The sequence below is a fragment of the Apodemus sylvaticus genome, chromosome 21, assembly GCF_947179515.1.
Source record: "Apodemus sylvaticus chromosome 21, mApoSyl1.1, whole genome shotgun sequence".
NCBI lineage: Eukaryota > Metazoa > Chordata > Mammalia > Rodentia > Muridae > Apodemus > Apodemus sylvaticus.
The window spans coordinates 22,301,793-22,314,970 of NC_067492.1; the positions used below are offsets into that span (position 1 = coordinate 22,301,793).

General features: G+C 37.6%; 1 protein-coding gene across 7 annotated transcripts in view; it reads right to left on the reverse strand.

Annotated features, from left to right (window-relative positions):
• Positions 1-13,178, reverse strand: part of Nfat5 (nuclear factor of activated T cells 5) — an 86,937-nt gene that overhangs the window by 55,200 nt on the left and 18,559 nt on the right. For 4 of the 7 annotated variants that reach the window (XM_052167241.1, XM_052167242.1, XM_052167239.1 and 1 more), the window contains one exon: positions 2,765-2,890. In XM_052167241.1, coding sequence (XP_052023201.1) covers positions 2,765-2,890 — 126 coding nt within the window. Of the gene's footprint in view, positions 1-2,764; positions 2,891-13,178 lie in introns of those variants that run through there. The other 3 variants (XM_052167244.1, XM_052167243.1, XM_052167245.1) reach the window with 2 other exon arrangements.

Sequence of the window (13,178 nt, forward strand, 5' to 3'; positions counted from 1 at the left end):
CCTTCTCCTATGATTCTGGATTGTGGATCAGCGGCATCACACTTATGTATGCCTCGGTAATACACGAGGCAGGAGGGGAAAACTACTTTGGTGAATTTGAGAAAAGCATTTTTAATAATTAAATAACAAAGAATGTCATGAACATACATATTCCCAGTCTCTAAATTGTTTTTTTAAAAGATTTAAACTGATGTAAAATCTGTGCACAAACCTTTGTGGCAGAACTAGAAGTCTGTTCCCACCAGCCCCTCATACCTGATAGCAGCCAATCCAGCTCCTTCAAAACTCTGAAGAATTAACTATATCAAAAGTCATCATTTTTATGCATTTCACATGTAAACAGCAAATGCTACAGATTTTTGTTTTAAAAAACATCAGATATTTAAATTAATATTCATTTCCCTAGCTATCAAGCTTTTGATCAGAAGCCAAACTTGGTAAAATACTCTCAGTTTTTCTTTTTGATAGTTGTATCACCAAGGCTATCAATATGATAAATAAAAATGTGACTCCAATGATACATACTGATGCCCTTACAATTATTATTCTGTAATTTAAACTTTTATCTCTAACAGTATATAGTAAAGGGGTCTTTTCTATTAAGAAGACATTGGAAAATAGAATAAACTACATAGGTTACTAAAAAAAGTAGATATGTAAAAGATTATTAATTACTAGGATCACAGAAACTTTCTATGAGAAGAAAGTTTTAAAAGTTGCCTTTTTAGTCTCATCACTATTTTCATGTCAGAGATTTCAAGATAATAAGTCTTTACTGGGATGCAGATGTGTCTTGGTGGTAGAGCACCTGCCTATCATATATGAGGTCTTGAGTTCAATCCTCAGAACCACAAATATAAATACATTTATGTACATATACAGATAGCTTTAGAATATTTCCTTTGGTCAAATTTTCTATTTTCGTGTTTAAACTCATAGCTTTTAATCTAATTACCTGTAAAGACTTTCTCAACTACAAAGGATAGGCAAAACTTTCCATTAGTGACCCCAAATCAAGAACTTTAAATATTTATACGTAAGAATTTCTGAAATTTGGTATTAAAGGGAAATGTTCTTTTTCTAAACTTAGCTATTATTTTTTTCAGCTTTTAAAAGGAACTGGATCTACTGTAAACAGATGTTACAAAGCACAGAAGAAACAGACTTGTAGTTCTATGCATATTCAACATGTCCTTACAAAAACAATCTCAAAACAAAAAAGGAATCAGTTAGTCAATTTCTACATGTGGATTTAAAGTGAAACAATACGTCTTTAAAATTTTTTCTATTTTATTATACTATTCGGTCTTTAAAAACTAGATTTAAAGCTCCAAATTTCCCAAAGATATTCAGAGTCACTTTAGAATCAGTTAGATATGAGGTGAACCAGATCACCGTATCAATTTGATTATAAAAAGCTCACTAATTCACAGTTAAATCCACAGAAGCTGTTAGAAAATGTCTGGCCACACATGAACAGTGAGGAGGGCCAATATTTCTTTGTCATGTTTAAAGTTTTCCTGCCTTCAAGCAAGAAGGCTTCATACTGCACTCTTTAGCATTATTAATGGCATACAGATTAATGTATATAAGAAATTAAACACCTGCAGCTAGAACACAGTACCAATACTGTCATTTAGACTACAGCCTCTCTTTTGATTTCTCTTTGTGAAATTAAAAGAACTTACTGGAAAGGATGCTTTGATAGACTTTAAATACCATTTTAAAGATGATAAGTATCATAAGGCAAGAAACCTTTATAAAACAGATAAAACTTCAGTAAAGTAGACATAATGTATTCATTTTTCTAAAGCAAATACATTTGTAACTTTAATCCCAACTTTAAAAAAAAAGGTACTATAGTTGGGTAAGCTATTATTGTGGAAAGCATTCATACTAAATTATTACTAATCAAGACTTTTTTTTATTTGTCAATTTTTTAGTCTAATTAAAAGTAAAAGTTTGAGCCAACTTAATGTATTTACAAAGAATATAATTTGAAAGCTGAGTGAAAATAAACAATAAACTTCAAACATTATTTTTAATGTTTTATTGTTACAAAAGACTGTATTTCATAAAGATTATATTCAACGTGGCCACTATTTTTCATGAATTTAAAATTAGTATCAGGCTATACATACACACACACACACACACACATGTATATGTGCGTGTGCGTGAGTGTATATGTATGTGTGTATCACATCACTTTATAGCTCTGGTTGTGTCATATTTTTTTTTTCCTTAATTGTAGAACCTCTTCCAGAGGTCCTGAGTTCAATTCCCAGCAACCCCATGGTTGCTCACAACTATCTGTAATGGAATCTGATGCCCTCTTCTGGTGTGTTTGAAGACAGCTACAGTGCATTCATATACATATGTAAATAATTCTTTTAAAAATTGTTAAATAAAAGCTCAAATATAATTTTTTAGTCATAGCTTGGTGTTATCTGTTTTATGTGTACTTAATAAAGTCACTTTAAACAGGGTCTCATATTTGAAGACAAGGTCCTCTTTAGGAGTCAGCATTTACAAATGGACTAAAATTTAAGATACACATATAGATATATATAATATGTATGTATGTATGTATGTATGTATATTTTTTAAAAACACTAAAAACCTTTCAATGTAAAGGGTAAAGCCTTTACACCCATCTAAAACCCTCAAATCATACTCTTTTTAATATGAACTTTGCCAGTACTGTTCATGTTGGCCAGATAGTACCCTAGTTTTCATTAATGAAGTAAAATGAAATGCATACCAGCAGCAACTACAGCTGGAGGAGGCGAGCCTGCCTCACCACCGCTTGTCTGACTCATTGATGCTACAGATGTTTCTCTAGGTGGAGGTAACTGTAACTCCTTTGGGAGAAGATCATAGACAGATTCTGTAGGGAGGAAAAAAATTGAAGGAAAATCAGTCAATAATATGAACAAGAAATGAGTATGTTCTTTCTTTTAAGAATTTTATTTTCACAAAAATAACTGCATCATGAAGATTGTGAACACCTATTAGCAAGTATTTGTTCTTTTATTATACAATACGTTTTTTAAATTAATTTATTGTCTCATATATTACATCCCAGATGCAGTTTCCTCTCCTCCCTCTGCCTCCCACAGATGCAGTTTCCTCTCCTCCCTCTGCCTCCCACCTCCTCCCCTATCTGCTCCCTCATCTCCTCCATCAGAGGTCTGCACAGGAGCTGTAACACTAGAGGGCGCCAAGTACCACTGCTCTGGCTTGCTTGCCGCTACCTCACTGTTACACAGGGACACCAAAGCTCAATACACAAAGTGCTTCTCCTTACCTACTTAAGATTTTTAAGGTGCCCCCTTAAAAGACCTTTTGTCAAGGAAAAGACAAAAGGTGCCCCCACGCCCCAGTCAGATGACTGGTCCCAGGGAAAGGAGAGAAAATCAGCAGAACGGGGAGCATATTCAAAAGACTGGGAGCATATTCAGAAGACTAAGAATTTGCTGTAAGGGCCTAGACTAACTGGAAAAGAAGAACAAATGAAATCAGTATTTTCAGGTATTCAAAATAATGCAGTATCAAAATGAGCTTGCTGGCTTGTTTGCTTGGTTCTGTTCTACAAATTCTAATTAATCCGTTTTTGTTACTGATTATTTCTGGGTCAATTCTTTATTCTTCAATGTTGCTGTGAAGGGGTTGAAGAACTTTCACCACAGTACATAACAAGCTCAAAATAGAAATCTTACCCTGAGGCATACACAGAAAGAGAGGAAGAAAAACTGAATTTTTGTTTGTTTATTGAGACAGTATTGCTCTACATAGCTTTGGCTGTCCTGGATCTCAAGTACCACGGTGACCCTGAACTCACAGAGATCCACCTGCCTCTATCTCTTAAGTGCTGAGATCAAAGCTTGGACCATCATGCCTGGCTGAAACTGTGGTTTGTAAAATGGTTTGTGTGTGTGTGTGTGTGTGTGTGTGTGTGTGTGTACACTCATGAGCAAGTCTAAGTGTGTGTATATGTGCCATGTGCATACAAGAACCCACCAAAGTCAGAAGAAGGCATTGGATTCCCTGGAACTAGAGTTACAGATGGTTGTGATCCAGCTTGTAGGTACTGTGACCTGAACTTAGGTCCTTGTAAGAACATTTGTAATTTACAAGTATACTTCTTTCCCCTTACTATGTGGGCATTCTGTGCCCTAAGTCCCACTGTCTACAGCTTTAGTTGGTCATTACTTGTTTCAGAAAAAGACGAGTCTCCCAAGCCCTATATCCCCCTCTCTAGTTGAGTCTAGAGAGAAAACCACAGCTGGATAACAACAGATTATTAGCCAGGAAGTGGTAGCTGTGGGGCCACACACTTTAAACCCAGTGCTTGGGAAGCAGAGGCAGGTGAATCTCTGAGAACAAGGCCAGCTTGGTCTATAAAGCAAGTACTAGGACAGCCAGGGCTACACAAAGAGACCCTGCCTCAGAAAAACAAACAAATAAATAAATAAGTGATGAAGCAAGGGGGAATGGTGATAAAATCTAGGACAGCAGAGTAAGAAACACAGAAATAGGACAAAGGAACAACCCCCCCCCCCCAAAAAAAAAAAACAACCCTGGATCAGTCAACTCATTTGTGTTATTTTCAGGAGATCATACTGAATAAATACACACAATAAAGGTTGTATGTGAGAATGGAGCACAGCTCAGAGAACAGATGTAGTTTAAATAGGAAGATCTGTTCCTAAAGAACTAGATTATTCCTCTTTGGATTATTAGTTTCCACTTTACCTTTATTGACCTCGGGAATTCAACTGCTTTGGAGTTAGACTAAACTCCTCAATTGTTAGAAAGTTCATTTCCTATGTAACTTTTCTCAAGAATCTCTGATTTACTTTTAGGTAATCAAGTTGAACAGAACTAATATTGATTTACGTCTATGAAGAAATATAAAAAGGGGGGGGGGAAGCAAGTTTTGTGAAGTGTTTCTGGCCAGAAGGGCATGCACACAGACAAACATTTTTGTTTAATTGTGGACCAAGCAACTAAATAAAAACACTTGTGGGAGAAAGGATGAAAGAGCAGGGAGATCTCTGTGAGTTAAATATCACCCTGGTCGTATAGCAAGTTCAGGACAGCTAGGGCTACAAAGTGAGAATCTGTCTTAAAACATGGTCTCTCTGTTGTGTAGTTCTTTCTATCTTAGAACTGGCTATATAGACTAGTATGGCCTTGACCTTATTGAAATCCATCTGCCTCCTGAGTGCCAGAATTAAAGGTGCACACTACCATGCCAAGCAAAGATGACATTTTGTGTTGAGAATAATTTAAAAATATGACCAAGAGAGATGCCTCAATAAGTAAGAGCACAGAGGACCAGGGTTCAATTTCCAGCACCCCATGACAGCTCACAACAGCCTATAACCCCAGTGCCAGAGAACCCAGTGCTCTCTTCTGGCTTCTTCAGGAACCAGGACACATGAGTACAGACATACATGCAGGCAAAACTCCATACACATAAACATTTTAATGTTCTTTAAAAATGTAGCAAAGTAAAGCCAGACAGTAGTGGCACACACCTTCAATCCCAGCACTCCAGAAGCAGAGGCAGACAGATCTCTATGACTTCGAGGTTGACCTGGGCTACAGAGCTAGTCTAAGACAGCCAAGGCTACAGAGACCCTGTCTTGAAAAACAAACAAACAAACAAACAAAAAGCAAAAAAGAACATCCCTCCCCAAAAGCAACAAAGCTTGACTTAATGCTCCAAGCATTGTACAAGTAACATGAGTTCTCATCGCAGAAGTTCTTTGATTATCAGGTATAGAGACTGCCGTGCCTCCTCAAATGCTCAATCATCAGGTATAGATACCACACTGAAAAAAAATCTACTCGTAAAGCCTTTCACTTTGTTTAAATATGAAAATAAAATAACACCTGCCGCTGGGCAGTGATGGCCCATGCCTGTAATCCCAGCACTCAGGAGGCAGAGGCAGGCAGATTTCTGAGTTCAAGGCCAGCCTGGTCTACAGAGTGAGTTCCAGGATAGCCAGGGCTACACAGAGAAACCCTGTCTCAACAAAACAAAACAAAACAAAACAAAACCCAAAAACCCAACCACCTGGCCATCCTTGTAAATATGAAACTACCATTAAGCATAGAAAGGTGTTTCCTTAACACACTCCCATCAAAAATGCTTAGGAAACATTTGTCTTACTAGTCCCCTCCTCCATTCACCGCTGAGCTCAGTGAGCAGGCGAAGCTCCAAGCTAAGGTTTCCTTATCATTCTCTGACAAAGTCCTAACGACTCCAGTGTGCCAACACAGTTCTTCACTAAGAGTTAGCACTCATTTTGTTTAAAAACAAGACATACTTCACCCTTGACAGTCATCATATGTGGCATCTCCACTGGAAAAAAGGTACTGGCTGCAGGTCCACTGGATATTTTGTTTCTCAAAGATTATAGAGTCCAAGAATAACTGGAAGGTGATGATACTCTGTTTTAACAATTTTTTTCTCAGTTTTGAAGTATAAGGCAATTTACTAATTTGCTATCAAATACGTATTTAGTGTTATTACTTTTCCAGATTGTATTGTTGTTACTAGTGTTACAAACATACTCGTGTTATAATGCTTTTTTTTTTTTTTTTTTTTGGTTTTTGGTTTTTTGAGACAGGGTTTCTCTGTGTAGAAATCTGCCTGCCTCTGCCTCTCAAGTGCTGGGATTACAAAGCATGCACCACCACGGCCCGGCATGTTATAACGTAGAGAATATACTACAGACTACTTTATATCAACTGGGAGGGGCAGGGTTAGAGAACTAAAGAGTTCCATAGACCCAGTTCTTTAAGTATCTGTTATTTTAGGATAGGGGATGTAGCTCAGTTGGTAGAGCCTAGGGTACAGTCAATCCCCAAGGCAGTATAAATCTGGCCTGGTGACATTCCTGTAATTCTAGCACTATGGAAGTAGAAGCAGGAGATTCAGGAGTTCAAGGTCATCCTTGGCTACTCTGGGAGCTCAAAGCAAGTCTGGACTAGAAAACTGGGGGGGGGGGGGGATTAAAAAAAAGGAAAAAAACCCACCTACACTTTAAAATATATCATTTTGTGTGTTTTGCTAAGTGGCAGTGGGGGCAGGGTGTGGGAGAGGTTGTATGTGTTCATATATGTCTATGAACTTGTGGAGACAGAGGTCAATGTTGGGTGCCTTCTTCATTTACTCTCCATCTTGACTTTTATTTATTACATTTATTTATTTTGTATGTATGTGTGGACACATCTTGCTAAGTGTATGAAAGTCAGAGGACAATTTTTATGAGTCAGTTATCACTTTGTGAGTTCTGAGGATTAAACTCAGGCTGTCTATCAGGCTTGGTGCTCATAGGCTGAGTCATCTAGTTGGCTCCTTCATCTTTCACTCATTTAACCCGGAGCTCACTGATTCCCATTCTACTAGACTGGTTAGCAAGTGAATCTCAAGAATCTACCTTCTCTGCCTGCATACTACTAGGATTACAGGTACATGCTATCACACCCAGCTTTTTATATTGGAGATCAAACTTAGGTCTTTGGCTTGCTTGTGTGGAAAGCACTTTACCAATCACAAGCCACCAGGTCCCTTTATATATATTTTTTTAATTTAAGTTTGTACCAGAAGAAACAAAACTCTTTTTTGTGCGTGTGTGGTTTTTTTGGATTTGTTTTTTTGAGACAGGATTTCTCTGTGTAGCCCTGGCTGTCCTGGAACTTACTCTGTAGACCTGGCTGGCCTCAAACTCAGAAATCCTCCTGCCTCTGCCTCCCAGAGTGCTGGGATTACAGGCGTGCGCCACCACCGCCTGGTGAAACAAAACTCTTAATTAAGTCATAAAATGACTTATGAAACATTTAAGGCTTAGATATAATTTCTAAAAGTCTTGCATAGATATTTTTGTAAGATTGTTCAAACTATGAGCTCATGGTTGTACATGCCATGGCAGTACATGCCTATAATCCCAGCATTCAACTAGCTGAGGCAGGAAATCAAGGGTGCTAAGTCAGGATGCCATGTGGTAAGACTTTGCCTCAGAAAAAACCAACCCTGCCCCCAAACAAACAATAAAGTCAAACTAGAGTGAAGCAGAGATCAAAAAAGGATCAGATTACCCCAAAAAGATATCAGAAAGCTAATAGGGAGAGGAGGGTATCTACGGGGGATAGATCCTAGCAGTTTCAAAGCCTAAGCTAGAAGAAGAATGTACAACTGAAGAGGGTAAAAGAGAGGAGAGATATCCAGGTTCAGAGACTACGTAATATGAAGCAGTGTCTGTGTAAGAGGACAGTATGTGCAGTCAGGGTGGGGTAAGAACCCAAGCAGAATGAACCTTTACAGGTGATTCAAATGGACAGATACTGGACTCCAATACCTACTGGGAATTGACATATAAGTGGATAGCTCAGCCCAGGTAGTAAAGCAAAACGCCTAAGCAGCATGAGAAGGATGCATGAGGGAATGAGTGTGAAAAGCCCAGTATGGATATCAGAGAGAAAACAGCATTAGGAGGTATGAATGTTGTGGGCACCTTACACACAGCACCAGAGCCTAAATAGTAATAAAGATACTTACATAGAAAGTTGCTCAAGACTAAGTATTGAGAGCTATGACGATTGTGCCTGTGTGAGAGCAGTAAAATGTAGCATGGAGAGTTATAATATACGCAGGTCTAGAAGCATTTATTTAAGACTATAGATCCTGAGCAGAACGAGGAGGACATCTGTGTAAGAAGGGCAGCACATGTGGGAGTATCAGAGATTGGCTATATGCCTAACAGGGATGTCCAGAATGAGAAATAAGAATAAAAGTAATAAAAGTAAGGTTGCATGACAGCCGCCGCAGGTGAGCAGGAAGTTTGCTCTGAGTTTTAAGAGCTCCCATATTAGGAAGCACAATGTTCAAGCGGGTAATGTGTTAGAAGGGGGAAGGCAGTGGCAGTGACTAATAACATGGAAACTGACCAAGTTAGCAAACTATTAAGATCAAAGGAGCCAACCTAAGCTACATGATGAGAGAAAACCAGTCTCAAAGCAAATCAATGAATCAAAGGAAGCATATTCAAATATCTGCGAATTTGAACATCTGGGCATCAAAAATAATCTACAGGCTAGAGAGGTAACTCACTTGGTAACATGTTTGATGCACAAACACCTTGACTTAAATTGGATATCTAGCACTCATGGAAAAAGTTAGACGTAGTGGCATACAACTGTAATCTCAGCTCTGGAAAAGCAAAGAAGGCAGATCCATTGCTGTTTACTGACCAGATCGCCAAACAGAATCAGTAAGCCCCAGGTCCTGGTGAGAGAGAGCCTGTCTCAAGAAACAAGGCAGACAGCTCCTGAGGATGACCCTGAAGGTTGACCTCTGTTCCCTGCTCCCACATACACAAATATGCCCTCAAAAAAAAAAAGCCTTTACATTGTTCTTTCATTCCTTTGTCACAATATCTGCTTAAAGCCAAATCCTACAAAATCAAATTCTACTTTAGTAAGAAAAGTGGTGTTCAGAAGATAGATGACTCAATGCTTAAGATCACTTGCTGCTCTTGCAGACAACCCAGGTTCAGTTCCCTGTGCCCACCATCAGGAAGCTTATAGCACCTATAACTCCAGTTCCCAAGGACCAGATGCCATCTTCTGGCACCCATGGTACCTGCACACCTTTGATGTAAATGTATATACTTGTGCGCATGCATGCATGCACGAGCACACACACACACACACACAAATTAAATAAAAATGACAGGGCTATGTAGTCCTATAACTTGCTTTATAGACCAGGCTGGCCTTGAACTCAGAGATCCACCTGCCTCTGCCTCCACCATCCAGATCTTTCTTATTTCTTTTCTTTCCCCTTTTTCTCTTATTTATTTTTTAAAATGATTATACACACACACACACACACACACACACACACACACACACACACACACACACATGTAAAATGAGTACACTGTAGCTGTCTTTAGACACACCAGAAGAGGGCATCAGATCCCATTACAGATAGTTGTGAGCCATCATATGGTTGTTGGGAATTGAACTAAGGACCTCTGAAAGAGCAGTCAGTCCTCTTAACTGCTGAGCCATCTCTCCAGCCCCCCTTTTTTCTTTTAAAGACAAGATCTTATTATGTAGCTCTGGCTAGCCTAGAACTGGCTTTGTAGACCAGGCTAACCTCACTCAGAGATCCTATACTCACAGGGATCTTCCTGTCTCTGCTTTCAAAGTGCTGTGCCTACAGGTGTAAAGGTGTACACTACCACTGCCTGGCTAGTCTTGTTTTAAAATGTATTTATTAAAGCAGGATACTTTTTAAAAAAAGTATGTTCATGTAGATGGTAAAGAGACTTGCTCAGTTATCTGTAGAAATGCAGTATTTGTTAATTCAATTTTTTAAATTAAAATTATACTGGGACAGGAGAGACTACTCAGCAGTTAAGTCCACTTGCTGCTCTGCAGAGGACTAGAATTAAGTTCCCAGCATCCATGTTGGGTTCCAGGACAGTCAGGACTACACAGAAAAACCCTGTCTCAAAAAAAACAAAAACAAACAAAGGAATAACTCTTAAGAGAAACAAAAGACGAGTTAACTATATTTTCCCAAAATTAAGTTTGATCTGAACATCATTTAAAAAGTCATTAAAAGACTTTTGGCTTGAGATTAAGACAATTTCCAACAATTTTTGAAATGGTACTAAACATAGTTTTACTACTTTGTACTCTGTATTATGCCAAGGTGTATTCATGCATTGAAGATTACACAATCAAAATATCAATCAGCTCTGAAAAACACTGAATGTGCTCTACCACCCTGTGGTATCAAAATTCAGTCAAGATTTAACTCTTATGTAAAGACAATAACATTCATCTCATTAGTATGCAAATTTTCTTTGTCTTTAATAAACAGTAAAATTATATATGCATATACCAAATAATTTTTAAAAAATAAATCTATAGATTTATTATCAGTAAATGTTAGATCTATATATTGACTTCATATATTTACATATTTACATATACATTTACATAATAAATTAATTTTACATGTATATTTACACATATATTTAATATATATTAAATTTGCATACATATTTACATGTATATTTATATAATATATAATAAATTTACATAATTTACATCTATGTATTTACATAAAGTCATGTAAAACTTCCTCAGGCCTAAAAAATTATGAGTAGAAAAGTTTAAGAAAGCCAGGCAGTGGTACGCACGCCTGTAATCCCAGCACTTGGGAAACGGAAGCAGGTGGATTTCTGAGTTCGGGGATGGCCTGGTCTACAGAGTGAGTTCCAGGACAGCCAGGGCAATACCAGTCTGTCGAGAAACCCTGTCTCGAAAAAAATCAAAAGACCAAAAAACAAAAAACAAACAAACAAACAAAAAAACAAGAAAAAAAGAAAAATTTAAGGAGTCTTAATCTAAATAATCCTACTTGTTAAAACAAAGTAACTTTTCTCAAATCAAAATCAATTCATTTGGCAGATACACTAGCAACCAAATTCCAGCTCTTGGCAGTTTCAACTAACAAGTGATAAATTTCTGTGAACTTGTTAAAGAAGTCAAGTACAAATAGGTTAATGAACAACTAGAAGACTGAAGTAAATTTAGTACTCCATTAATTATAGCTAAACTCAGCATCTAGAGAGAAAAGACAGCTCTAATAAGGGACTAGGTTACAATAAAAATTTCTGACTTCAGTTTTATCCCCAAACGTCACATGAAAGAAGGAAAGAACTGACTTCAAAACACTGTCTTCTGACTTCCACATGTGTGTCACAACACAGGTGCCCCCTGATGTCATACACATAGTAATAATAACAATAACAACAACAATAATGATTTTACTTTTCAGAGGATTTTGTTTGTGACTAAGTTTCATACAACTCAGGCTGCTCTCAAACTGACTATGTAGCTGAGAGGATAACCTTGAACTCCCGATTTTCCTGCCTCTACTGGGATTATAGGCATGAACCATGAAGCTTGGAAAGCTTGTGTTCTTTCATTATACAAAACGAAATGTTTTGAGGACTGGAAAGATGGCTCAGTAATTAAGAATATTTGTTTTTCCAGAAGTCTTAGGTTCAATTCCCAGCACACTGGTTCAATTCCCACCCCTCTATGAAGTCTAGTTCCAGAGGATCTGAAGCACTCTTCTGGCCTCTTGCAGGCACCATATGTATGTGGTATGCAGATTTACTTGTAGGCAAAACATCCATACATATAATTTAATGGTGTATTTTCTTCCAATAATGAACTTATATCAATTTACCATCTTTCGTCCTTATTTTAGGATCAGACCACTCTTGTAACCTCAGAAATACTGATGGCATTAATAGAATCCTGGATACTATAGGTGTAACAGGAGTATTCAAAAGTTTAAGGCCTGACTAGGTCATAGAGTGAGTTCTAGAAGAGCCTGGACAATCGGCTGGGACTGTCTCAGAATAACAAGTGAAAGGAAAGGTATCACATAAGTCAGGGCCAAGCACTCACAGTAGTTCCCAGGAGCTGTGCCCATAACACAAGCGGTGAGTCAAGTTATCTATTTGGCAAATGTCATTTCATTTAAGCTCCCTCCTCAGAGATTTTACCTTAACATAGGAAGAGAGGACTAGGCAAAGGTCATATTTTTAAAAGTTGATCAATAAAATAACTAACACTTATCAGTTATTTCAAGCACTCATATTTAGGAAGTACACCAATATAATGTTCAAATTACACCAAAATCTAGAATTAGTTTGGTATGGGCAAAAATAGAACTAGAAAAAATATATTTGAACTTGGAATTTTCTTTTCCTTTTTTTGTTTTATTCGATAGTTTCACTCAACAGTTGAGGCTCTCAGGAACTCACTGTTAGCCTGGCTGGCATTAAACTTTAAATTCTACTGCTTCAGTCTCCTGAGCAGCTGTATTTCAAACCTATGCCACCAGATCTAGCCATTTATAAATAAATACACATGTAAAACTGCTCTCTATAGCACTGTTTATAAAAAGAGAACTAGAAACACCCTAAATGTAAATGTCATATTATGATAGAATGCAGTCATCAGAAACACAGATTTGGACCAGATGTCCAAATGTCCACTCTGTAACAAACTGTTTAGTAAAGCAGGCAAAAAACAGTGTAAAATTAATATGAAAAAAATCTAGGGTT